Below are 27987 nucleotides of genomic sequence, written 5' to 3'. Positions count from 1 at the left end.
TGTATCTGTCAGCGGTGGCTCCACACGCCTTCACACACTCACTCACACACACACACACACACACTCATTCACTCCCTCATGGGCCCGCATTCAATTTCATCAACTCACTCTTAACATGGACAGCGTCAGAAGAGGAATAGAAACAAACGGCACCAAATGTAAGTGTACTTCCTCGAAGTGATGAATACTTTTGAGTGAGTGTTTTGCGTTACTTTGTGCGGTTTGCAAAGGTGAATTTCACACGTGCATGTTTGTGTTATGTCTTAATTGGTCATTGTTTTGCGGCTATCAAAACGGTATGGTAGTCCAACACACCTACCACCTCTGTATGTTTCCTTCTTCCTCACACCTATGACTGCTGCACCCTCACTGAGGCTCCATAACACTTGAGACACATGAGACAATTGCTGGAAAAATGTTCATCTACTCGTTACATTTTTATTTAAACAGCTGCACCATTTGCACTGAATATGTTCTCATAGTGCATTTCTATTCTTTCTGTGTGACTCTTGGAATCATCAATCAGTTTGTCTGAGACGTCCCCCCCCCACCCACCCCCCTGTTATACATCTAACACACAATGGTGGTGCACGTTAAACATATAAATAACGTTGCTTTGTTCTGCTTGGAGAGGCAGAGAACCAAGTGTTCATCCAAAGTTTGATTGTTGATGTAGAAAGTGAAGCTCACTCATCCCGAGTCAAGTCAAATATCTGGCTGTGGAGATGAGAGAGATGTGGAGATGAGGTGGTCATGACTGTCATTGTTTGATATTGGACACCGCCAGCAGGGAATTCTCCATAGAAATCTCTGCTTTTGTGTTGAGTAGCAAGAAATACTACATGTGTTTCCGCCCCATGTGTGTTTTTCTTCTTCTGGGAGGGGTGCAGTTGCCCCCCCCCCCCCCCCCCCCCCCCCCTGCACAGTACAACATTTTTCCACATTGTAACTAAAAGCAAACACACTTGCCCCCCTTGTGTTCTGTGCTGTGACGTTAGAAGTAACAGCATTACCAGGGTGACCCAACCCAGCATTTCACATATGAAGTTATGATTTCAGTTCATAGTTGCTTTCAGTTTGTTTGACGTGTTTTTCACAATTCAGCTGGTGTTGCCGTATCACGTTACCGCTTTTAGAGCTGTAGAGGCTTGAGAGTGCTTTTCACAGACTTGTTGACAGCCGCCAGGCAGGTAAACATGTGAGAGTGATTATAACGTCCAACTTAATGCACATATTTAGCCAACTAACTGGAGGTGAAAGGAAATGGGACAAACCGCATACATGGTGCTTTATTATTTTTCTTTCCAGTACCTTTTACCAGGCTCTTTGCCTTCAAGAATTTTTTTGTTTTTTTTTCAGTTGCATATATGCACTTCTGCCTTTCCTGCCCATGATTTACTAATTTGCCGTCCGTCCTCGCCTTGTCAGTGTATGTGGATTGTGTGGATGTTACTAGTGTGTTTGGTAAGTCGCTGTGCAAAGTATAGTATTTTTAGATCTTGTCCAGGTTGGGAGAACTCCTTGTGTGTGTGTGTCTGTGTTTGTGTGTGTGTGTGTCTCAACACACAGTATACAAACACACAGGAATTTTGCTCGACTGACTTCCAATGTGAGCTTTGTGTTTGTGTAAGCGCCACAGGAGAAAGCACACGGTGACGGCTGGTGATCCCTGGGGACCACACTGCTGTTTACATGAATCCCCTGATTGGCTGCTGCTAAATCACTTTTCCTTGAATTGTCCTAAATAAGGCTACAAGTGTTAAAATTCTTCCAATTGATTGATTAGTCTATAAATGTGTATAAATGAGTCAGTTGACCCGCTGTTGGTGTAAAAACATCGATTAGTGCAGCTTTTAATTCATCGCTTTTGTTTTAGTTCCTTTTTGTTTTTCAATCCTTCAAAGCCTGCTGTGCGGAGTTACATAAATTCAGAACTCAAGCTCGGTGAGATTGATGAGAGGCAGGTATGAGCTTGAATAGTTTGGAGCTTCTATCCCAGCCAGCTGCAGCAGCAGTGCAATAAAAGTTTTGTTTCCACGGCCGCCTCAGCGGAACACCGGGTGGGTGTGAGAGGGGAGAGGCCGTCCCCACAGAGATGCATTGCGGTGGCGGCGGGATCGTCTGTGATTTAGCCCGGCAGTCCGGATGAATCGTCTCTATTGTCGGGTTGTTTCGGAGCATGTGGAAGAACTTGTGGACAGAACCGCGATCTGCCGTGTGGCCCCCGCAACGATGGATGTAAATGTAACACTGCTCACTCGAGCACAGGTCTGATGCACGTGCATGAAATCCCTAGACTCCAAATATGTCATTCCGCTAATGAGATGGTTTGCTACGCATATTCACATTCCACTCAGAAATCTATGAAAAGAGAACCTGTGTGTACAAATCTTAGTCCTCGAGCTCGTGGACGTTGTGGAGAACGCGTTTGAGAGTAAACAGGGATTCGAATTGTTACGAGTTGAATTAAAACATGGTGTCAGTGGTTCCAGGTTAGCAGGGTCAAAGGGGCACAACTTAAAATGCAGTCTGCTGTCGTCATCGAGCCGGGGGTCGGCGACCTCACTGTGTGTGCATTTGTGTTACTCATTACTGTGCATGCTGGGATCTGCATTTCCACAGAGCGAGAGCAGAGTCTGTGGAAGTAACTTGACTCTCAAGTTTGTATCTTTCTTAAAAGACTACTTCAGTGTTTTACAACCTGGGTCTTAACTGTGGTCTAGCAAATGTAACTAAACTAGAACGCTATCAAATGCTCAGTTGGAAACCTCTTTCTGATGGAGACCAAGCAAACCGTAGCCTTCACAACAACAGAAGCACAGCCTGTAGTCCAGCATCGCTACTTTTAGTTAATCACAGATTGTTTGGGCATCGACTTTCAATCTTCAACTTCATTTAAATATCCAAAATGACATCTTTTGATTGGACTTTTCAATAGCTGTCTGTGGCCCCACTAGACTGTTGTAATGCTGTTTCCAGTGGAGCTCCTGTCTACTCTCCCTGCAGCGCTTGGTAAATGCTGCGTTATTCCAACCAATTGAAGCACCAGCTATAATAATAATAATAATAATAATAATGAGATATCAGGAGAGGGAATCTCCCTTTCCGTGTACGCTTTTAATTATACATGTAAGGTTCATAAATTCCCCTGTTTTGTTTGCCCTATCAGACTTTATCAAGAGTTTTTAGCCATACATTTAGTGTGCAGACATGTCGACGCTCATACATACATTATATTGCATGGAGTGTGATGTGCCCCATCAAGCATGAGCTGTAAATCATGGATGATTTTGGACCAGCCCTATAAGAAGTGGAATTCCCCTCTTTCACCCTTGGGTGATGAGGAGATCACTATGATTCATATGTCTGAGAGATGTGCAGAGTATATATATGTGTGTGTGTGTGTGTGTGTGTGTGTGTGTGTGCATAAGTGCATTGTGCATAGGCAGTGGTCATTCTCTGCACAGCTGTTTGTAAAGGGTTTCCATGGAGATATGCTGCACAACATTACAGCAGTGTGTGACACTCAGAAATATGGTGTTTCCTCTGCTGCACAGGGTGAAAAGTGACTCTGCATACAGGTACAAGCAAGATATACTCACAGGGAGAGACTTAATTAGCATAAGAGTTACCTTACCGGTTGTCAGTTAGGTTTACTAAATGTTACTTGACATCAGCCATAATATGATTCATAAACATGTATATAATTGGAATTTGTTGGCCTTAGGGTGCATCCAGCTCAGCAGTTCTAACAGTACAGATAGCGCTGAGAGTGAGGCGAAGGGACTCCGGGATGCGCTAGCTAGCTAATTCTTGTCTCGTGTTAAACAATGAGTTCCTCTAATTCAGTGCCTTATATCACTGTTTTCCAATGCTGCCATATTTTTCAGGACCCGCATGAGCGCGGTTTGCATGAGCGCGGTTTGCATGGGAATACGGATGCCGGCGCTGCGTTGAAGCTTTTGTCAAACAGAAGTGAAGGTGATTTCATCGACAGTGGGATGGAACATGATAAGACGCCCCCCTGTCGCCGGGGTTTGCCCTGGCTGAACTCAACCGAAGCTCTGTTCTCCAGAAGTAAAAAAAAACTAGAAATCCATCGAAAGTTTTTTTTCTGAATTCTGAGATAATAATCGCTTAAATTCAGAATAACGGGGCAGATGTTTTCTCTGGTGAATGCATTCCGTTTTTTAAATAAAATTCAGTCAAGAAAACACAGTGTGTCCTAGTTTTCTGGTGAACAACTGAAGGCACTGCACTCCAGTCAAAATCCCATTAACACGACAAATTCCAAATCTAGACAAAGCAGCTCCTTTTCCCCTTTTTGTGTAAGTATGTGTGTGTGTGTGTGTGTGTGTGTGTGTGTGTGTGTGTGTGTGTGTGTGTGTGTGTGTGTGTGTGTGTGTGTGTGTGTGTGTGTGTGTGTGTGTGTGTGTGCGCGCGCATTACCCTTGTCTGTGCAGCATCTGTAAAGCAGTGCTTCCACTTGCCGAATAGTATCTTTCTCAGTGTGTGAATACTTTTGTGTGAGGCAGACATAGCAGTGTGGTGATCTCATAGGACTCAGGGCAGATCTGGGATCTGAATAATACTGACTGCACTGTAGGGCCTTTGTTTGGCAGCAGGCTGAGTCAAGCCCTCTGTGCCATCTCAGACCTGAATAAATCAGAGAGCACAAGATGGAAAGAGGGGGAAGGAGGCTGAGCAGACGGACATCCCCTACAGCATGGTCAGCTCTGTGACCTTTGACCTGAGTCAATATTGAGAAACACCCATGATGCAACTGTTACCACCTGGCCAGTGCTACTATTAAATGACTTCTAACCAACTGTCCACTTTCTATACCTGCATTTTTCCTGTTCATAGTCACTGGGGAGATTAACCTATCCCATAATGCATTGGGAAAAGACAGGGAAATCCCCTTCTGTCTATAACAAAGCATATTTGATGATGCAATAGATACTGTCACACGACGACTAGCAATGTGTCAGGACATTATGAGCTAAAGAAGATTCCTCAACGCTTGTGTTTCTTCATGTCACACGATACGCAATGGAATTATTTCTGTGGTTCGTGATGCCCCACCTCTGTCAGATTCATTGATCTGATCCCAGTTTAAAGCCTTCTAAAACAATGCAAAAGCACAGTGAATACACGTAGTGGATGTTGGATGGGAAAACGCAGTGTTGCTTCACTAACCTGACCTGTAACTCGGGGCCCTTGACTCTCTCACTGCTCTCCCCATTGTGTGTCTGAACATCAAAAGCTTCTGTGCTCCACTGATGCCCTTCAAAGCCAAGTTAATGCTTAAACAGGTGAGTGGGAGTGCACAAACCCCATAATTCTCCCCCTCCATCACCATGGAGACGCCCCAGCCGCTTAAGAGGCCTAATGACTTTGAGGACATTTCTCTCTCTGCGCTCATTAGAGCGGCCTAATTGGAACGAGTGAGGATGCACGTTGAAGCTCGAAATGTGTTGTGGACATTGGATACGAACACAAACCCCCATTTAAATGATCACTGATTCACTTTAGGGAGACTTAAACAAGGTGTCAGGCTGGAAGTGATTGTGCTGTGGAATGCCGGCTCCAAATGCTTTAGGTTTTTGCCCAATTTAAGATTATGAAGTGTTGTTTTTAAGTAAGCAGTCAGCTTACTCGAGTCAGTCTGTAAGTCAATGTACCAGCCAATTCTTTCTGAAGTAAAACAAACAAGCTAGGACAGACTACTGCCTAGCGTGTCAACAAAGAAATTCAAAGCGCCTATTCCCCTGGACTGTTTCCATCTCTAGTGTATTTATTGTATTTGTGCGTACACTAGTGTATCGTGGGGTGTGGGATGGGCTTCCTGCTGTGTTTTATGATAACCTGCAGCATCTTCCCGTGCGCCATAAAAACAGCGGGGAGAACATGTTTTCTCTCCCCGTAATTTGTACACCTTTTACGACTCCTCCGAACCAAATAAGTTTTTCCACATGCTCGCCTTGACTTCAGCTGGTTCTGCATCGTGGGTTTGGTATGTTTGTCATTGTGCGTTTGTCTAAAATGTCCACCCACATGATAAATGTGCATGGCAAAGCCATGAGAAAGGAATGCTCCCTCTCTAAGGGGGCTACCTGCAGCAGCTAAATAAAGGTTTGTAGTAATGGCACATTCAAAAGGCTCCATTATATTGTCATCCCTTTGAAACGCAGTTGTAGAAGCGGGGCCCGTTCAATTCTATCTGGCCTCGGATCTAGACGGAGCATTGAGAGTGGGGTCACCAGAGACGGTACAGTAAAAGTGGGAGCGGGTCAGCTGACGGGAAGAGGAAACAGAAGGCCGGAGGTGATAAGTGATGTCATCAGGGAAGGGAGGAAGTGCATCTCTATAGGGAGCATATGGGGCATCCCCATGCAGCTGGTCAGCCCATTAATTGACGTAGGACAGGAAGAGTGTTTTGTTGGCATCATGCGGAAGAAGATCCGAATCGCTCTCTAGGGGTCTTCAATAAAACTTGCCAGCAAACGGTCGCCTAATTACACATCCAGCAGATCCAGAACAACGTTTGCATTCATTTGGAGCGGTCCACGTGACGATGGCGACTTCAAGAAATCTGCGCCATTCAGAAATATGACCTCAGATTTGAACCAGGCTGCGCTCATCCACCCCAAAATCCTACTCGAAATGCCGAATGCACCGGCCAAACGGTAGCAAAAAGACAGCCAGGTCACATCTTACTGATTTATTTTCCGATAAACTGATACAGTCTCTGTTTACCTGTCGTGCGCTCCGGTGAGATCAGCTTGAAAATGCCCAGGCTTGTTTTTTTGAGCTGGGGAGAGGAGAAGCGTCAGACTTTGGAAATGCCTGGAATCTGAGGTAGTAGCTGTGTGAGCAGATTTCTTCGTGATGGGGCACAGGCCCGCGAGAGACGACACTGTTGGCACAGCTCGTAATGTAATTAAAAACCTCAAGCACATCTGGTCATCTGGCTTACCTCATGTTAACATGTGATGTCTACACACACCTCAGTGATTTATATAGAGCTTATGAGCGCGATAAGACAGATGTGACATCCATTTTTTTTTTTTCATCTGTCTTAATGTTATGTTTCAGATGCACGTCCCAGCTTTGATGAGTTGGATGGTGGTATTTAGATAACCCTCGCATGCCATGAAGATAGCATTCGAACTGTGCCGTCTCTTAACTTAAAAGCCTTTGTGACTCACTTAACATGAGATAAGATTCTGCTCTTTCACACACGCACATTAAAAAAAAAAAAAGGTTTTCATTTCCTTTCAAAAGTTGCTGTGTCATATTGTTCTGCTTGTCTTAAGAAAGAATCCCACACTATATGCGTGTGTGTGTGTGTGTGGACACCCCAAAGTCCTCAACCTGCAGGTCTCTTTCATGTCGGATCAGGTTGGGAAATGGCTGTATATCCAACATGTCCAAAGACAATAAGGAAGGGGAGACTTCCAAGAAAAGCCCAGCGGTTTTCATTAGATACTGATCTCTTGTGGAGTCGCAGATGGTACGGTTGTTTTGAGTTCCTCACAGCAGCTTTGTCTAGCAAGAGTTACCCCACTTTCTGCTTTTAACTATGTTTTGTGTTGTTGGACTTGATTAGCGCCACTCACTGTAAATCTGTAAAAAAAAAACACATCTATTTTCTAGAGTAATAGTCCATCGTGTTTTAGCCGTTACCGGAATACGTCTGCCCTGAACGCATCACACATGAGAGCGGTTGTACCCAGTCATCAGGTGAAGAAATAGGGATGTTTCTTACAACATGGTGCGCTTTCCCAGTCCCTCCTCTGGCATCCGTGGTCTGCTAGTGTGAGTTCACAGCTTTACTAAAGAGGTCAGAGGTCACATTTCAGTCACAGTGAGGATTGGTTTGTCAGCCCATAACCAAGTCGAGCACGGTGTGTCTGTGGCATTTGTCACAGTAAGAGAGGATTTTGGGAAAAGTTGGGAAACACTAGAAATGCCTCAGGGAATGTGCATCAAGATGGTCGGGGGACTTCCTGTCTGCACTTTTAGGCAATTACTTCTCCATTTATCTACACGGACATCTTTGGAATTTTGTTTTGAAATCCTCTGTATATGTGCAGCGTATGACTCGTTCATCAGTCATTGTCTAGAGGTATTTCTGCAGTGTCCCTCATCGAGATCACCGTTAACTCTGTTGGTATCTTTTTTTCTACACATTTTTGACGGTTTTGTGGCAGTGGGGTCTCTAACCTGAGCAACTTTTGGCCAGTGAACCAAATGCATCTGTTGCATCAAGTATCAAACACTTTAAGTACCAAAACTGAAAATGAATCTCATAGTCATATTTGTCTCCTTGTTTTATTTTCCTTTGATCTGATTTCAATCAAAATCTTGCTAGTTGGACAATTTTTTAAGTTCTTCGCTTGTGTTCTGACAACATTTATCATTTATCGTTTGCTTCTCGGGTCAAATTGAATAAAAAAAAGGTTGTGGAAATACGTTTATGTGTTTATCTATAAAAAAAGTTTTGAAAAAATGTATTGTTTTGTGAATAAGTACAGTAATTAGTATTAGTACGTCATAGAGTAGATTGATACCATTGTATGACGTTAGTTTAGCTTAGCATAACTAGCATTACCACGTCATATCCCTGCTTCCAGTCTTTGCGCTAAGCTAAGCTAACCATTTTCCTGTTGACCATAATGATGTGAGAGCGGCTCTGATCTTCTCGCCAATCGCTCGGCAAGAAAAGTGAATAAGCATATTTCCCAAAATTCATTTTAACTAAAGAGTGTTCAATAGGCGAGAGCAAAACGGGGTCCAACTGGGATTCAAAACAAAGGGTGGTCTTATATTTTTACATTTTCTGTATTCATCTGACACAGTGATGGTTGTGCACCAGGCAGCCCTGCAGCCAGCTGACACTGTTTTCATTCTACAGCTGACATACAGTGAAAGCCTGCACTCAGAGACTCAGCAGTGTGTTTTGTCTGTGCGTGTGCGGTCCTGCGTTGCCGTGCGTACGCTTGTGTACCTGTCTGCGTGCGCTCATGGGTTTGTTTGTGCAGCGTTAGTGCCCCGTGCGATCCAAAGGCAGCGTGTCGCATCGTGTTGGGGCACATGAGTCCGCCTCGAGGCAACAAGTCATCCGAAAAGTCTCGGCTTGCCTCACCTCCAATCCAAAGCCTTGACTCAATCTCCCATTTTCCCGCTATCTTCATCAGAAAGCAACCCTGTTAAAGATGCTCTGATGTAAAGTAGAGGTACAATGCCTCGCTGTGTCTGGCATGTCGGCAGGTTCACTGGCATCATCTGGATGGCAGCCTTTATGTGCAACTAGTTAAAGGTTGATAATGTATTGTGGGAAAGAATGTGAAAGAATAAAGAATGTGGGTTAGCCATTAGTCGACATGTGTGTGTTTACACAGCCAGCCTAGTTCCCAGGTGCTACACGATCCCCAGGATTACAGCGGAGGGGGCTTTACACACACACACACACACACACACACACACACACACACACACACACACACACACACACACACACACACACACACCCCACCCCCCAAAAAAAGACAAGAGAGGAGGGGAGGCCGAGTGGGAGGGAGGTTTAGGGAGATAACAGATCAGAGGGAGGAAGGGAGAGGTAAAAGAAGTGTGAATTCAGCAGTGGGCAGACTATAGCTCACCTCCAACACAAAGACTTCACAGGACCAAGCCCACGGAGAGGCTCCGACTCGGGAATATCTCCGGCACTATCTGCCCGTGTCTGAATGAGCCGGTTTGTCTCCTTCGTAACCTTGGAAGATGGTGGGACTCTCATCCACCGCTGTCGAGGGTAAGCGTTGAGGGGAAGCCTTTGTAGCTTGTCAGGATATTACCTCAGCAGGTATCTTTAGGCAAAAAGGAGGTGCGAGGATTTGCAAAAGATTTGTAAATATACGGACCAATGTGAGGACACGTGCGCGTGTTGGAGGTGTTTTAAACATCAGACTGAACGCCAGACATCAGGTGATGTTCGCTTCGTGCCTGAAGCATCGTGCCAGCTTGCTGGAATTCCAAAGGCAGCAATGTTGAATTGTTGAGAAAGCAGCAGTCTGCCACCCAGACTCAATAGTGAAACTTTGCATTTTTCTAAGCCACTTGAGACTCTTAAGCTGGAATGTCTGCCTGCAACAATATTGTGAAACAGAGTTGCTGCCGAATGAGTGGATTTTGTCTCATTTTTAGGTTATGTGTGTGTGTGTGTGTGTGTGTGTGTGTGTGTGTGTGTGTGTGTGTGTGTGTGTGTGTGTGTGTGTGTGTTTGTGCGATGTGAGGCAAGATAAGTAAGCTCAGCATGAAGAAAGCCTTTGGCATTAAAAGGAGGGAGGAGAACAAACCTGTGCACCCGATCGAGGTCACATCATTCTTTATATCAGGGTTTGTTGGACGTGTTGGCACAGGTGCTCCACTTGCTGACATTACTCACCCCAACCCCCTCCCCTTCTCCCTCCCCTCTCTCTCTCTCCCTCAATCAGATTGTACAGAAGTTTTGCTCACGAAAGCCTCTTTTAAAGGTCTGAGTCCGCACTGGCAAACAAACTTCTGTCTCGGCCTCGCTACTATTTGCACGCTGACACAAAGACATTTTTTCTGCAGAGTCTTGCACTATTAACAAGGTGAGGAATGTGCCTGGTGTTTAACGGCAATTGTCAGACAAGTGTGAGGAGGTAAATGTTTGAGCTTTGAATGGCCCGCCGCATTCCTGCATGGTGCACTAAATGCACCCATCTTTTGTTGACTTACATTTTCTCTGATGGATGAAAAAGTAAAGTAATCCAATTCCAATTTCACCCAGAGCATAAACCCGTTTTCATGTAGCGTTACTATCTTATTCAAGCTTGTGTGTAGTTTCCCTCAGGTGCTTGGCTCGCAATCTGTTTTATCTGACTTCTAAAGACATCAAAGACACACACACACACACACACACACACACAGAGAGTTGCTGCAGAGATTTAAAGGGTCACGTGCTGTTTTAGATGAGCGAGAACTCTTTTGAGTAGTGTGGTGTCAATTACCAAGGCAAGGCTGAGGATTTAAGGGTGGTCTTACGGGCCTCGCATGCCAAACACTCTGCAGTAATTCCTCTTTGCTCATTCTGGCACAAGCGGAATAACGCTGTAGTCGTTATAATAAGCGTTATAATAAGCTTTTCTTAGAGCGCTAAGTCCAAGTGATACGGTGAAATGGCTTCATGAGCGTTGCGATCTGCTTCACGCCAACTCCTTGAAAGCAACACCTCGATTTCTGAGTTAGATTTGATTTAATGCTGACCGGTGTGAATTTCAGCTTTCTCCCTGCCGTCGATGAGTCATGCTGTGGATAAGGTTCGGTCTCCCACTAGGTCAGGGGAAGCCCAGCGGTGCGCTGCAGCCAGATTCTAAACAGCTGGAACCTCTGGCGGAGAGACAACACTCGCTGGGCCAAAACATCCCACTCTGATGAGTTTCCTCCCCGTCCCCGACGCCCACTTCCTCATTTCCCTTGGGTAAATCGGAGCTTAATGTGGAGACATTCCAGGTCCCTGCGCCAATTAATTCCTCATGCCCACTTCTCAGAGCGCGAGCGGCCTTTTTGTAACAATAGAAGGAAACCGCACTAGCGAAGCGGCGGTGGAGCGGACGCAGGCGAACACACACACCGAGTGTAGCTCTATTTACTCTTGACTGTAACCTTGGCAGAGCATTGCGGAGCCCATAGGAAGACCCACCTCAGGAAAGTATGTCTGTCTTTAGGGATGGGAGCAGTCTGAAAATGTAGAACGAAACCCCCGGTTACAAACGCATACATCTTCCAGATTATCAAGACCTCTGCCTGTCAGTGGTGATTACATACAAGCTCGCTGTGTCAGAGTGATGCATCTAAGATTCCAGCGTTCTGCCTCAACTCATCCGGGTGCTGCTCAAACTGGCACATTCACACAACGGGCTGGCATGTTGTCAGGTGCACCAAAAGTTCACCTTTACACGCCCCACTAAATACACATCATACAAGTGTGTCTGTGTGTGTGTATGTGTGTATTTTGTGTTTGTTTACTTGTCGCCATATGACCGCCCGCCGAACAAAAAACTTTTCTGGCTCAGCAGCTGTCCTGTGGATGACCCGAGCAAGATGCACGGTTCAGCAGGTCTAATGCGACTGGACTGTGAAAATGGGGTGGGGGTTGGGGTGGGGTGAGAGAAAGAGATGGAGGGGATGGGAAGAGTGTGTGTGTGTGTGTGTGTGTGTGTGTGTGGTGGGGGGGGGACTCAGCCAGTTGTCAGGTTTTTTTTGCTTGGGATTTTCAGGATTATAGGGGAAGAGAAGTGTGCTCTAGGATACGACAATGCAGAGGGAAAGAATAGAGAAGAAGCTATGAAAACGGTAGAAAGAAGGGAGAATCAATTTTGACTGCTCATTTGTTTGTGTCTGGCAGAGAGTCCGATAAAGGAGGAATCCAAACACTCACACTCACACACACACCACACACATCAGCAGCAGGTTGCAGACCTGTTCCCAGGACATCCAGCAGCCAGGGGAGTGAGAGGGTTTATTTAACTTCTGTTCTGAAAACAGGGAGTGGACCAGATCAACATGCGATGTGGAGGATCATATATTCCGATATGCCGAGTTCTCAAAGTGTTACAGAACCTGGAGATCCCCCCCGGGAAGAATGCGTATTGCAGGAGGTCTGCCTGCCTGAGTCAGCTTGGGCTTTTGTGAGGCCTGGACTTTAAATCTCTCCAGTGTTGGATAAAGATCAGGTGCTCTGGGCTCTGTAAAGCGGTGCTTTGGTTATTCTTGTCAGAATCTCACATTTCTGCCAACATCTGTACGGTCTTGGCAGCGCGCTTAATTTACCTTCTTAGCATTGAGAGCGACAGTTGATTGAAGTTTGGGTTCGTGCCAAATCGTGCCTGAGCCAGCAGCATTTCAGAGCTGCTGCTGAAAGACAACACTGGGTTTTCTTTGCTCCTTGTGCGGGATATTGTTATTCTGTGTACGATTTGTTATTTTGGGAAGCTTCATTTCCATTTTCTGGGTTAATGAGCAATTAGCAAACATGTTTCCTGTCACACCAGCCTTTTGCTCTTGTTTAGTCTGGCTTGTAACTGAGCGAGGAGGAGAGGAGGGAGACTGTGTGATAAGGTGGCAGATTGACAAACTGACAGAAAATGAAAGAAAGAGACGGAGAAAGAGGCTCTATAACATACACCCCTTTGGTTTATTTAGACTTGTCCGTCTGACCTCTGCCCTCGACTGATAAACTGAAGCCGTGCAACCCCCCCCCCCCCCCCTGCTGACCTTTGCCCCGCTCTGTGCAGCGATGGAGGTGTTGGTGAGTGAGCTGGGCGTCCTGCTGCAGATGCTGGACCAGGAGAGCCTCAGCTCCTCCACGCAGGAGAAGAAGACCTCCGTGTGGAACCTCCTGCAGCAGATACAGCCATCAGGTCAGTGATGAAGAGGAAAGACTGATGAAGGGACTGTCTGTCGGTGTCTTTCTGTGTTTTTCATTCTCTTGATTTGTCCGGGTTTTATGTAGACTCTCCGAGGGGTTTTACACATGATATAAATGTGCAATGCACTCGACATCTGAAAATCTCTCTTTCCTTTCCTCCAGTTTCAGGAACAGACTACATCTACATGAACTCAGCAGTGTACAGAAATGGCACCAGCTTCGTAGAGTCCCTCTTCGAGACATTTGGTGAGTTTGAGCTCCAACGCGTAGCTGTAAAATGTTCAGCGCTCCTATATAAATAAGCTACAAATATCATGTTCTCTTTGTATATAAGTCTCAGTTGTTGTCTCTTATAGATTGCCAGCTTGGAGACCTAAAGGATGTTACAGATGATCTGAAAGAAGACAAGAACACGCAGACGGACACTTTAAATCAGGCAAGTTGCCGAGATGTAGTCCGTTCCAGAAAGATCAGTTACATTTGACACAGTGTGTGTGTGTGTGTGTGTGTGTGGGATGTATGCTGTTTGCCGTCCGTCTTTTCAGCTCTCACCATCCGAATCCAACTTTGCACAAGACTAATACACATCTTAATGACTTGTGTGGAGAAAGCAAAGAGAAAACAGAGATTGTGTTCCATGTTGTGGGGGTTTCCCACGCACACATGCTCATCAGTCGGCAAGCTGTTGGAAGAGTTAAGATAGAGGGGCCCGCCCAGAGCCCATGTGTCTAATTTATGGATATCATTTTGAGGGTTTTACTCTGTATCTCTTTGATGATGTAGTTCATAGGCTGTGGGGGAAACAATTCTATTTCATGGTTATGAGGGGAATTTGAGAGCTGTGTTTTGTGTGTTTCTCTTAGCAGAACTGTGCAGGCTCGCCAGCCCCGCGCTCAGCGAACTTTCCTCCCCCTCTGCCCACAACACCTCCTCCCGAGGATTATTATGAGGAGGCAGTGCCCCTCAGTCCTGGCAAGTTGCCCGAGTACATCATCACACGAGGTCAGCATCTTCCCGCCCCTGCTGAACTCGGGGTCCTTAGTGTAACGTAGCTGTAAAAAAAAAAAAAAAACTCCATGTCTGTAATTACGAAGCACAAGTTGAATTAAAGTGCACGATGGAACATAAGGAGTAATTAGGGATTTTTTTTTTTTCTCTTTCATTTTCAGTCAGGCCTAGCCCTCCCAACTCTATAGAGGATGGGTATGAAGACGCTGAAAACAACTACCCCACTACCTGCATAAACACGCACCGCAAGAACTCATGTGAGTTGAGAACAATGTCACCCCCTAAAATTAATAATATTACAGAATAAAACCTGCCTTTTTTTTTTTTTTTACAACAAATAACGCACTTTGTCTTCTCTGTTGTTGCCCCTAGCAGACAACGACTCCGATGCTCTGAGCAGTTCCTACGAGTCCTACGAGGAGGACGAGGAGGAGAGGAGCCCCGGCGTCGGACTCACTCATCAGTGGCCCTCGGATGAGAGCTCCATGCCTCCTGCCAGGGACTGTCGCATCTGCGCCTTCCTGCTGCGGAAGAAACGTTTCGGCCAGTGGGCGAAACAGCTCACCGTCATACGGGAGAACAGACTACAGGTGGGAGGCTGTACATTCGATTGAAATCCTCGGGAAAGCAGGAATCATGCATTTCTTCTTCTCTTCTTTAACGTAGAGTATCCTATGTGTCCTCCTTTCTGCAGTGCTATAAGAGCTCTAAGGACACAAACCCCTATGTGGACCTGCTCCTGCCCCAATGCGCCGTGGTCTACGCACCCAAAGACAGCAAGAGGAAGCACCATGAACTCCGTTTCACCTTACCCAATGGAGATGCACTGGTGCTGGCTGTGCAAAGCAAGGAGCAGGCCCACAGATGGCTCAGGGTGAGCTACACTCTGAAATGACATGTTTGCATGCAGGGACACAGACACAGCCATCAATCTTGTCGACAGTCGCCGGAAGCAGTTTTTTGACGTTGTGGACACTCACAAAAACCTCAAAAGAAAGCGTACTGTCTAGAGTGACACATGTAAACTACCCTCCCACACACAGGTTGTTAGAGAGGTGAGCGGTCAGAGCGCCGGGCCTGAGGAATCTGCATCTCCCATCATTCCAAGAAAAACTGAACTTGACAAGGTAAGTGCAGGAGGAGAGGATGTTTGCGTTGGAACGCTCCTGTCGTTTTTTGTTTTTTTTTATCCCCGAGACATAATTCATCTTTGTAGCTGAGGTGATGAAAAGTCGGCGGCATGCACCAATTGTGTTGTCACCATCAATTTTTCCTAAACAATTGCTTGGGGCGAGACACAGTAAACAGTGATACCTGTGTTTGGCTTGCGGAACAAAGGGGACATATGCCGTGTAATTGGGTGTTAAGGCAGCAATGATAGGGGTGGTGGTGAGTCAGTGTTGGAGCAGGCACATCCTTTCTTTAAAGCTTACCAACCTGTCAGAACATAAAGTGCAAAAGGCCCTTTCATGAATGAAAGCACAGGATGAAGAGAAAGGAGCCGTTATAGAGTTGTTAGGAGAAAAAGGCAAGAGGATAAGTCTGTTTGTCTAATTACACCTTGATGTGAAAGCAGATACATGTAAGCTTGATAACAAATTCTCTCTATTGTAGTCATTTAGCTTTTAATTAAGACATGTTTGCTGTGGTTTGATCCTGGCAGACAGACAGATCCCGTGTGGGGACTTAGACTCCACTGTTGAAAGTCTAAACCTGTGTTTGTGTGCTTCTTCCTCAGAGGCTGTCTGCAGAGAGGAACACATCAGACTCGGACAGTGTGGGTGTGTCGACTGTAGAGAACTGCCGAGAGAATGGTGAGACAGGAAACGGCCTCAAATCAACACAGCAGCCTGTTAAAAAAAGATATACTGTAACTTTAGCTTTTTTTTCCCCCATTTGCTATCCATCTCAAGTTATCAGAAAATAACTTTGTCCAGTTGTCATCACGTAACTTACTTACTAATTACAGTTCCCACATGCCAAAGATACATCGGGACAAAAAGCAACTGTTTAATCTTTTCATTTTTGATGCAGGCAAGGTGAAGCGAGGGGCTTTCGCTGCGGGCCGCAAAATCACGCGTATCATCAGCTTCTCCAAGAAGAAGCCCCCTCGGCCAGGAGATCCCCGGACCTCCTACACCGACCCTCGACGAGGTCAGACCCCAACTCACTGACGCTCTTTAGATCTCCTTAGGTCCCCAGACCTCTTAAATCTCATTCTTCGCTCATTTTTTCCCCTCCTCACCGTGCAGGCTACGTGTCGGTGCTGGTGAATCAGGTGTGGCGGGAGCAGTGGTGCTGTGTGTGCAAAGGCTCCCTGCACTTCTACAACGACAAAGGAGACGCTCGGACCTTCCTGCCTTCACTTCCTCTCCACGGCTGCGAGGTGGTCCCGGGGCTGGGACCCAAACATCCCTTTGCCTTCCGAATCCTACGGAACTGCGCGGCGGTGGCTGCTCTGGAGGTGAAATACCGAGCATTTGTCGATTAGTTAAAGCTGCACTAATCATTGTTTTTATTTTGACAAGAGGTCAAATGACTTGGGGGTCGCTTTTAGTGACGAACCCACAGAGACTTACCGCTGCACCCTGCAGTTTGTCTCAACTTTACAGACAATTTTAGTGTGGAAACTCAAATCTCATGTGTCCCTTCTCTTTTTAGGCGAGCAGCTCTGAGGAACTCGGGAGGTGGCTCGGCGTCCTCTTGGCAGAGACGGGCTCCGCGACAGATCCAGAGTCACTGCACTACGACTACGTTGACGTGGAAACCATCGCTAACATCCGCAACGCTGCACGGCATTCCTTCCTGTGAGTGAGACACAAGGGGGAGGGGGGGGAATCGGAATACTTAGACGAGGTCAAAGCAAGGCTACTGACCAATGCCATGATGTTTAGTTCCCGTGCAGATTTCATTTCTCCTTCTTCTCTGGTCCTAGGTGGGCCACATCCTCCAGCAGCACCTACACAGACTCCAGGACATATGATGAGGTCCCTAATGAGGACATGCAGGTGGGACGCATGTGCTCACTCACGTGTTTTTAAAAAAAATTCAGTTAAACCTTATGACTTATGCCTTACGTTGATGCGACAAGATTAGAAGCTGCATGTCTGTGTGTGTGTGTGCAGCTGTTGGGGACTGTCACCGTCTGCAAATGACACTCCATTTCAGTCACCCGAACAGACAGACAGTGCTCTGTTACATGCCCATCAATGACGGCTTTTTGTAGGCCAGAGAAAAAGCAGTGTGTGGGCATGGGAGAGAAAAAAAAAAGAGCCTGATCAGACTGGTGACAGGAAGGCAAGAGGTCATGGCAGTTTTACAGCCTGTAAACTCCTTTCTTAACCCCACTGACATGCACTTAAACACATGCCTCTCACCACCTAGAGCCACAAACATCTCACACCTCAGACGTCTCAAACCAATACATTTGAAGATAAGTCTATTGCTTAGCCTAATATACAAACTTTTCTTCTTCTTCCGTCGTCATCCTTCTCTTTGCATCCTCCCACATCTGGCATGTCCCCTCTAACCCCTCTCTACTCCACCCAGTCAGGGGAGGACCGCAGGCAGCAGTCTGGGAATCAAGGGAAACGGCGCTCAAGTTTCTCCAGCAGCGACTCTGACCGAACCAAGCCTTTGGTCTCCCTCAAACGAACGGGCTCCAGTAAGTATGTTTAGTCGGTCCACCAAAGTAACATTAGAGTTCCTCCCGTGATGCTGAGCCTAATCTCATGAAATATACTGATAGATTGATTGACATTTTTATTCATGCAGTGGAAACTGAGTGATGGCAGGGGCAAGGTTATCAAGTAGAACAGTCACAATGAACTGGTGGTTCAATGATGGCGAGAAACTGTGGGAAACATATTTTATGCCAAGCACAAAGGTATTCTAAATGTTATTGCATTTGTAAGGAGCAGAGAACTAAAAGCCTCTTTCCGCTGGGATGGTCTTCATTCTACGGATTTCTAAAAGCAGCATGTGGGGTAACAATAACTGATGCTTCAGAAGGTTATTGACATAGTTCTGCATTTTAGAATTAGTGCTCTATAAATGAAAAAGGAGACAGTGTTTCTCATTTCTATGGGTTAGAGATGCTGACTCAAGTGAGGTCACTTGAGTCAGCAGTGGAACATATTTCTGGGTGCGGCGTTAGAAAGAAGTGATTTTTGCCAGAAATCTGTAGCCCGCTCCTCATCTCTGCTCGAGCATTACACACCCACATCTCCAACAGTTACATGAACAGTCATGCCCAGGTGAATAATATAGTGTGTGAAGAAAAAAGAACCAAAAAGTGATCTTTGTAGAACCCCTTCGATAATGGTGAGGAACGTTGATTGCACACCGTCAGCCAAAACACACTGAGCCAATAGCTGTGAGGCACTTCAATGACCCGCACTGTGTCAAAGGCAAAGGAATCACATGTACATTTTTATCTTAAATATTCACAATATCATGCACAACCAACCAGTCTCTCTCAAGAATACAATTTATAACAATAAGGGGGGCAGCCTGCTGCCCTTTCGAGGGAAATAAGAATAATACAGATGGCACCTCTTAATATAGTTGTGTGTCACACAGGAGTTAGATTGCAAAGCTCTACTCCTGCTGTAGCTCACACTCGTCATACAATCCTTTCAGTGGTGCACCAATTCACAAACAGTCATAAACTTTGAGCTTTTATCCGGCTCAATACTTCCCTTTTTCCCCTCTTCTCCCTTTCCGTCCATAATCTCTTCACTCGCCTCTCCCCCATTTGCCCCGTTGTGTCAGTTGGCCCCCCCCAAAAAAAAAGATGAGATGAGCGTCCTGAGTTTCGGAACGTGATATCGGCGTGGTCGGCTGTCTCAGTGCTCCTCTCTCGGTGCCGTTTCACAGGCCTTCGCTGTGACGTTCTGACACATCAAAGAGCCAGCGCTCTCCATGGCTGAAAGCTTCAGGATGTAACCTGAGATTTATTGGACACTCACATTAGATCCGCTTTTCTTGCCTCCTGACCTCTCCCTCTGCAGGAGTATGTGTCTGTGTCTGTGTGTGTGTGTCTGTGTGTGTGTGTGTTTTATTTGTTATTCATGCATCGTATCTGTGTTTCCTCCCATAATTCTTTGTCTGAATTATGAAAGATAGGTTTGAAATTGTGCGCTACGCTTTCATGTAAGGGGTGGAAGTGGCATCACGCTCCTCAAGCGAGGAGTGTGACATTAATTAAGGACAGACGGAAAGACGGCCGTGAGATGTTTTGTCTCCTTCCCATAACCCCTGCTCACCTTTGCTCCCTTCTGACATCTCTACCCAGACGCCAACCAATATGGAAGGTATGGGAAAACGCGAGCGGAAGAGGATGCCAAGCGCTACTTGCAGGAGAAAGAGGAGCTGGAAAGAGAGAGGGATGGGATACGGAATGCACTCGTGACCCTGCGGAAGGAGAAGAGAGAGCTGAAGGAGGAGCTGAAGACGGCCTCCGGTAAGGAGACACAAAGCCAAACGGACGGACGGCAATATCCGGCAAAATAAACAGCATAGCTAGAACACACTACTGTATGTACCTTGGTTAACGATCATGTTGATTAACTTCCTAAGCAAAAGTATGAGTTAGAAAATCACATTTTGCCAGCTTGATGGTTGAGTATTTGTCTGCAGCTTGTGTGCACGTCCTGTATTCCTGCTCTGTGTCTGACCCTGCACTCTGACCTCCATTATTAGAGGGCCGTGTGAGAAGACAACATCCCTACAGGCATAAATAAAACGTCTAATTGCTTTTATTATTAAAACCAAAAAACGTGGTTCTGAAAATTCCTTCTAAATAGGATTTATTTCCTTCAGTGTCACATAGTGTGCTGCCAGAAGTGGTGGAAGAGTAAAAGTAGCACACCAGATTGTAAACACAAGTAAAAGTACAAAAGTAGAAGCAGAAAAATGAATGGCAAGTGCTCTTTAGGCGTCACAATGTAGCATGTAGCATATTACTGGATTGTCTTTCGCTACATTCGTGTAGTTTAATCTATAACAATATATCACAATTTACAAACTCATCACAGGTTTTTTATGTTCAGTTTTCATTTGAGTAAGTAGCATCTATAGCTGTAGCAGAGTAAAAAGTACAATAGTCTCTTTCTACAATAGTAGTTTCTGAAATAGTCATGTAAAAGTACTCCAAATCTGTACTAGAAGAACTTGAAAACACAAAATCTACCTTTCAGTTCCTCGTGTGTCTCATTGTGTTGTGTGTGTGTGTGTGTGTGTGTGTGTGTGTGTGTGTGTGTGTGTGTGTGTGTGTGTGTCGCTTGTGTTTCTGTGGAGCAGAGAGGAGGACGTTCTCCCTGAACAAGCGCGTGTCCCAGCTGGAGGAGGCCTGTCGAGCTAAAGAGGCGGAGAGGGTGGACCTGGAGCCCCGGCTGTCTCAGGTCCAAGAAAACCTCAAGAAGAGTCTGGCCGGCGGAGCGCTGGGCGCACCTGTTGATGCTAAACCCCCAGTCAAGGTGCGTTTGTTGCTCTATGCGGAGACACGCACTTCTTTATCTTTCCATGCACACCTGCCCTCATACACGTTGGCTGTTTTTTCTTTTTGTGTAGGCCTCCGGCAAAAAGACGCAGAATATCTACAGTGATTCTTTGCCAGTGAACTGCGCAGCCGAGATGCGTCGGAGACCTCTTTCTGTTTACGCTTCTTCAGGAACTGTCATGCAGAAGGCAAAGGTAACGCTCACGGACACTTCCTGAACAATCCCTCAGCCCGTCATTACGGACAGATCTCTCTCTCTCGGGCTTCCCAGGGGGGTGGATAGGATCACAGCGGAAATGATCACATCATCTAATGGGGTTTTCACAGTTCACACGCAAAATGGACATTCACAATTAAGTGCCTGGTACGTGTGAGCGTATGTTGGGTGATTATGATCAAATGGGATTCTGTCACGACACACGGATGTTTGGGATCATTTTCAGCCATAACCTAAATAGTGTATCGTTTATTTCTGTTTTATTTTTTTCTAAAAACAATTTATTAGAAACACATTGGATCACTGATAGCTGTATAGTCTAACTTATTGCTCCAGTTATGTATTATTGCCAAGTCTCATAAATATTTATATATAATGTTTTTTATGTATGTTTGCGTGCACATTTCTTTATTACATTGCAGTGGCATAACTCAAATTGTTTTATTCATTCCTATTCGGGTTTTTTTGTGCAGCTTATTACTCATCACTGCAATCATTTAAAATGAATTTCTTGGAACGATGACCTTATTTCCACCGTGTTACTAAATCACCTATATATGTTCCATCCTTCACAGGAATGGGAGTCAAAGAAAGAGACCTAAGAGCCGCATCATGGAGAGGACTGGAGAGAGAATAAATGGATTTCTTTGTGACGTTCAGTCCCTACCAAGGATAACGTCACATCCCAGAGCACAGAAAGACTGTAATGAAAGATATCAGCCACTAGGTGGAGGTACATCTCACTGAATATTTACTCTTCTGTCTTCCTAAAAGGACTTCTCCAAATGTGAGAACAAGGGACTTCTCACTGTCTGTGCAGCCAAGTACTTCCATTGTATCTGCCGACACGTATTCAAATGTGGCAAACAGGAAAGAGCAAAGAGTTTGTGCAAGTGGAAAGGCAACAAGGGATTGCGTTCTCATCCGGTGTTGCATACGGTGAAATGTTTAATTGTTAAGGTGCTATTTGAGAAATGTGATGTTTTAGCGAAATAAGTGGATGGAGGTAGTTTAAGCCACAATGTGCCTTCCATATAGTATGTTTTTTTCTGCCTTGTACAGAGACTACTGTTACTATGTTTTATACTTTTATACGTTTGTTTCTCTTCATCATCATTAGTCATACCTGTGGTATTCAGTTATGTGCCATGGAGTGTGATATCATTTGTTTTTCTGACAGCACTTATGAGCTTCTCCTCTCAGGTTGAAGCCGTGCTGCACCGCAAAAAATCATCTGCTGCGTAATCCTACATCCACTTGACTGTTTTTTGTCACACATTCAAAACAACTTAAATACTCTGAGTGGGGGAAAACCCCTCACCGTCATTTTATCAACTCTTCTGCCGAACCTGTGGTTGACTTGTGCACTTTACTGTTCTCCTACCCGGATAAGGGAATAATAAATGTGTCTTATTCTCACACAGGTGATCTTTAATCAATTGTTACAGCACAGACCTATACTTTGCATTCTCCGTCACGGACTTATTACTTTTAATTTCACGTGGTATGCTGTGAAGTAAATATACAGTATATGGTTTCATACAAACAATGTATGACAGCCAAAACAAAGAAGAAGAAAGACTCACATCTACAGCAGTCACTTAATAAAGGCAATTCAATGCAGTTCAGGCAGCCTATTGTTTACAACTAACTCGTCCTCATTTGTTCTGTGGAATTGTAATTAAATAGACGGATACAGGCTTTGTATCGTCACTTCTACATGTTAAAATGTTAGAAGCCACCCATTCATATAATTATAGGTTTCAATACGGAGTGTGCTACAAAGAAGACTTTCTGGTTCCTAACTCAACTGCTTTTCATCACTTTGTCGCCCTGTCTGTGGGACAAAGAGGTTTTATTCATCTGATACAAAAAAAGCTTGTATGATCAGCTTAAATCCAGGCAGTGGCGCCTGGTATCGGGGTCTCAAATGAGGAGGTGTAGCTGCTTTCAGGAAGTGAACTCAGAAACCGGCGCTCAGAGAAAGAGATAGTAAAGCCAGTACAGGATATTGACAAAGAGAAAGGCCGTGGGGAAAACTTTGCGAGCGCGGCGGTCAATGTCGTGCGGGTTTTCCACGACGAACACGGACACCACCCGACACAACGCGCCCTTCACCGAAGACGGGCTGCAGCCCTGTCCCGGCGCCTTCTCGTTGGCTCCAGCAATGTTCCTCGTGTCACTGTTGGCCGACTGCTCCGCGGGCTCCTCCGCGGTGGAGCCGATCACCACGGACTGGTTCGGGTGGGTGGACCTGACGATGTGGAAGGAGCCGTTGCCGTTGGATTCATTGAACTCCCTCTGAAGCTCCTGGTAGACGGGACAGATCACAATGTTTTTTTTTTTTTATGATCTATTATTTATTATCTTTTGAATGAGTTCCCTTCGTATTTGAATGTTAACATTTGCCTCACCCTGTGTAGGTCCTCGATGGTGTGGTGCTTCATGGTGTAGAAGTGGGCGCAGGCGTACTCCACCAGTGCGCCAAAGATGAAGGTGAAGCAGATTCCCAGGTAGACGTCGATGGCCTTGATGAAGCAGTTGGCGTTGGGCAGGGAAGTGCGGGCGCCCATCATCAGCGTGGTCATTGTCAGGACTGTTGTCACTCCTGGAAAATACATCATCACAGTGTTGTTTTCATAATGCACGGTGGTGGATGAACCTCTAATCCATGTATTGGTATCGTGATTGTTTTTTTCCTTTGCTTTTGCTGTTGCTCTTTTATATGAGGGTCAAATTGTGTTGAATATTGATATCTATATTCTCATAGATGCAGGACAGCTGACTCCTTCATTTAATAATCTGTAAACACAACACTGTTTGTATTGTATCTGCTTTGTGCACATCTGCCTGACCATGTTATGTCTGTGCATCAGTATGTTACGGAGTCATCCATAAGGTCATCCAGCAAATCAATACTTCATTTTCTTTACGATAATAATTCAAATGGCTGCACTTAGATGTACCCACGTTATGACACTTTGCATTGCATTGCAGTGAGAGGTCTGGTACTGACCGATGCAGGTCCTAGCTGGAACCGAGGACTGGCTGATCCAGAAAGAGACCCAGGAGAGAACCACCAGCAGGACGGAGGGAACGTACGTCTCCAAGATGAAGAACAGCACGTTCCTACGCAGTGCGAAATGCAACACCAGCTTGGGGTATTGTCCTGCGTGAAGAGACGAGATTTTGAAGGTGATGTATCAGATGTGTTCTCTTGTTTTATAAGCTCTGTGTGTCAGGGGGGATTCTGGGAGTTGAAAGTGTCCTACCTGTCTCGTACACGGCCTCTGACACCGATGTGTAGTAGCTCTCCACGCTGTACTGAGCCAGCCGCAGGATGTCAAGACCCTTCACTGAATCATTCCCTCGGGTCCAGTAGAACACCACATCCTGCAGGTTGTAGCCCCCTGACCACACACACACACACACACACACACGCACACACAAGTTAAGGCCTGCTGACCTGCTAATGTCAACATTGTCTCTTCAGTTTGATACTCACTACACTGATGATGATGAAAATGGTGATGAGTAGGATGACATGATGGTGATGAATGTCCACACTTGATGGCGCTCACAGGTACTCACAGCTCTCCAGCTGCAGGGTGCACACCTGTCTGTCCATGGGGTACTTGGTCAGGTCCATGTTGCAGGCAATCGTAGCCGTGATGCTGTTGTGTAATCACAGCAAGATCGAAAAAAACAACAACAACACTGTTACTCCGTTCATGTACGACCGGGCTGTTAATAACTAGAGAACTAGTCTCCCCACCGGGCAAATATCAGCAGATCAAAGACCATTAATATGATGCTGACTTGTTGCAGTTCAATGAAAGTGGGGATATATTACTCACTTAGTGTTCTAACCCAAAACATGATAAATACATTTGAAAACAAGTAACATAGCAGCTTTTTGATTGACAAACACGTAGAACTTGGATCTTCCTTTTTATAAAATCAGACTGCTCCTATGATTCAAAATAATATTAAATTGGGAACATCCTGCACAACACTGCCCTTTCTGTCCTCAATAAAGCGTCCCAGTTCTGCATCAGTGCGACATGACGGATCAGACTGTGGCCGTGGGTCACTCCCTAACACAGTCTGAACAGTTTTGAAGGCCATGAAAAATACATAAATTCAGTGGCATTCCCTCAAGTTATATGACTGAGTCATGACACATAAGTGCCTTTTTTTTTCTTTTTTCAGTACAACCCAAGGCGAATTCATGCTTGATTACCACGACAATCATGAAAACAGCTTGGTATTTAAAGAAAAACCTCAGTAGATTTTCCTTCCCCTCCTTCCTCCCTTTCACCCTTTTTTTTTTTTTCCTGTTCGAGCTTTTATCAAATATCAGTAAATGGGAAATCAATATACGTCAACCTGTACCGTAGGGCATAGAGAACGGTTCCGTTGCTGAAAATGCGTATGAGGCGGTTTTCCACCGTGACGTCGTGCAGGAAGGAGCGCTTGGAGTCGGGGATGAAGGTGTCGGGGATCCACAGCAGTGACACGAGGCGGCCGTCCACGCTGACGCTCTCGTTTCCGGGGAACACGAGCCTCGAGTCCCGCCAGCGCTGACGGAGGAAGATGGTTGCGGTGTAGTCCTGAAAAGTAAAGATGTAAAGAAGATTTTCAAGAATTTTCAAGAATTTTTCAATTCATTCATTTCTTCAGCGCACACTCAGTCACCCACTGACACAAAACAAGAGGTTGTGTACCATATTGATTTCAGAGATGGCATCGATGCTGGCGATGTCGAGACTCATTCCAATTTCCACAGGGCCCTCTATCAAAGACAGAGAGGGAGGTTTGGAAAGGAGTCTGTTTTCAGTTAGGGACGCACACACACACACACACAACACATTTGCATCGACTCAAACTCGATGAAACACTCACTCAAGCTCATTCCTACCATTGAAATTGGGTCTGAGGTAGCGGTTGTATCCTTTCATCAGCTTCTGAATCGTTGGCTGCAGCTGAGAGTCATTCCATTCTCCCCAGTGGTTGTTAGAATACGTACAACCACTGAGGGAAAAAACAAAGAGAGAGACGGAGAGGGAACCATAAAAGTTGGAGTAGAACACGAGCTGAGGAAGTGCATTTCAAATCGATGAAAATATCAACGTGTTTTTAAACCCTTTTTTCTTTTTCTCACCCCTGTGTGGCGGTCAGGCAGAGGGTCAGCAGCACGTGCAGCGGGACGGACATCGTGGATCGGCGGGGCAGAGGTCAGAGGTCAGCAGCTGTGCTCGGGGGAGACGTGACAAACGGAAAAGGTGAAGAACCCATAAAGAACCTGTCACATCACAGGGGATGGCACCGTTTCACCATGAGGTGGCAGCACCTCACCGAGCGTGATCCCAAACACTTGGGGGGGGGGGGGGGGGGGGGGACGTAGCAGCACAGCAGACGTTCACTCTCACCCTTTAATGTTATAAAACTGTCCCTCCTCCCGGCCCTCACACTTGCGGAAACGTGTATCGATCTCCCCCTCCCCGTTATATGCATTCATTAGTAGCTGCTTAAAAATACAGAAAGAGATGGAGGGCAGTATCTAGATAAGACATGCGTGCGCCTACCTACCTGTTACCATGCTTGTAAGTGTGTGTTATAGTCTGTCACCTGCTGATTAATGTGGCTGCGACCTCATGATTTATTCACAAAGCCCCCCCCCCCCCCCCCTCCCCCTCCCCCCTCTTATAACTAATCCAGTCTCAACTCATCAAGGATTCCCCATTATCTAGTCGTTACTCCTCTTACAGATAAATCTCACCGTCAGCAATAGACTTTAGCCCTGATTACGTCTTACTTTCATTGGATAATCAAAATCTCTCATTCGTCTTCAGCCGTTCCCATTACATCCACACGTTCCCCAGAACCTCAGCAGAGGATTTCCACTAAAAATGCAATGTATTATTAACACGGCGCTGCCAGTATGAGTGATGCTGCGGCGCTTGCTTGTCGAACCGCCATAATGAAAGTTAAAGAGCCATAGAATGTCATTAGGGTTGTTTTTCTACGCATGCCAGTTGTTGATTAATTCATGCCACCACATTTGTTGACGATTATTTGTGTTGGTTCATGGCTGCCCGCTCCCTTCTCTCATTACTCCTTCAGTTCACACTTCCCATCAACTCTTTCCCTTAAGCCATGCATCAACTAACTAGCGATTCATATATTGAGTCATAATATATTTCCTTTCTTTACCTTCGCAAAGAAATAGTTTGCATTTTGTCTTTTTATACAATACATTTTTGTTGATGACACCCACAATGTTCTCATTCTTAGGTTTGGTCTCTTTCTCCTACCTGTTTCCTCGGGTCACTCCACTTCTCTTTGTTTCCTCCCCCACTCTTGTCTTCCGCTGCCCCAAGTGTTGCGAGTGGCTGAGATTTCCCTCCTTCTTCGGTTATCAGTGATTTAAATCCCGGCGTTTCTTCGATCTGAAAGACGAACCTCAGTTGCCTCAATCATTTGGTCCTGGTGTGTGTATGTGTGTGTGTGTGTGTGTGTGTGTGTGTGTGTGGGCTAGTGCTGATTGTTTTGTTGTTTGTGCATCTGTCTCTCTGCACAGCTGTATTCATCCCCCCACATGAGCGTCTGTGCACCCCCTCCCTCCCTATCTCTCTCTCTCTCTCTCGCTCTCCATTCATGCCACTCACCCTCTCATTTCTGCTGCATCTCTCTCTTCTTTTTTCACTGCCCCCCACCTCCCCACACACACACACACACACACACACACACACACATACACACACACACACATATACTGTACGCACACACATTACCATC

General features: G+C 45.7%; 2 protein-coding genes across 5 annotated transcripts; one reads left to right on the top strand and one right to left on the bottom strand.

The window, feature by feature from the left end:
* Positions 1-41: 41 nt before the first annotated feature.
* afap1l1a (actin filament associated protein 1-like 1a) lies at positions 42-22605 on the top strand. 4 transcript variants are annotated; one of them, XM_079167017.1, is made up of 19 exons: positions 42-158; positions 13326-13451; positions 13622-13705; positions 13816-13895; positions 14323-14461; positions 14629-14724; positions 14843-15057; positions 15162-15341; positions 15511-15594; positions 16206-16281; positions 16502-16621; positions 16720-16931; positions 17129-17274; positions 17403-17475; positions 18017-18131; positions 19764-19931; positions 20771-20946; positions 21041-21163; positions 21762-22605. In XM_079167017.1, the coding sequence occupies exons 1-19, from the start codon at positions 116-118 to the stop codon at positions 21786-21788; spliced, it is 2283 nt and encodes a 760-aa protein (XP_079023143.1). In that variant the 5' UTR covers positions 42-115; the 3' UTR covers positions 21789-22605. The 4 variants fall into 4 exon arrangements, with proteins under 4 accessions (XP_079023143.1, XP_079023142.1, XP_079023145.1 ...); XM_079167016.1 differs by having other exon boundaries at positions 14840-15057; XM_079167019.1 differs by lacking the exon at positions 42-158 and adding an exon at positions 9698-9817.
* A 558-nt stretch (positions 22606-23163) lies between these two features.
* gabrp (gamma-aminobutyric acid type A receptor subunit pi) lies at positions 23164-26403 on the bottom strand (the record flags this gene model as incomplete). The annotated part of the gene is made up of 9 exons (XM_079167742.1): positions 23164-23496; positions 23601-23794; positions 24203-24355; positions 24459-24596; positions 24778-24860; positions 25582-25799; positions 25914-25981; positions 26108-26220; positions 26351-26403. 9 exons carry the CDS (start codon positions 26401-26403, stop codon positions 23164-23166), a joined length of 1353 nt encoding a protein of 450 aa, XP_079023868.1.
* Between the last annotated feature and the right edge of the window lie 1584 nt (positions 26404-27987).

This window comes from Pholis gunnellus (genome assembly GCF_910591455.1).
Source record: "Pholis gunnellus genome assembly, chromosome: 10".
Taxonomy (NCBI): domain Eukaryota; kingdom Metazoa; phylum Chordata; class Actinopteri; order Perciformes; family Pholidae; genus Pholis; species Pholis gunnellus.
This window is presented reverse-complemented; position numbering and strand designations above follow the sequence as displayed.

Coding starts and splice junctions, on each gene's coding strand:
- afap1l1a (XM_079167016.1), top strand. CDS start 116: ATGGACAGCGTCAGAAGAGGAATAGAAACAAACGGCACCAAAT. Junction 14,462..14,628: donor CGAGTACATCATCACACGAG/GTCAGCATCTTC, acceptor TTTCATTTTCAG/TCAGGCCTAGCCCTCCCAAC. Junction 17,476..18,016: donor TCCCTAATGAGGACATGCAG/GTGGGACGCATG, acceptor TACTCCACCCAG/TCAGGGGAGGACCGCAGGCA.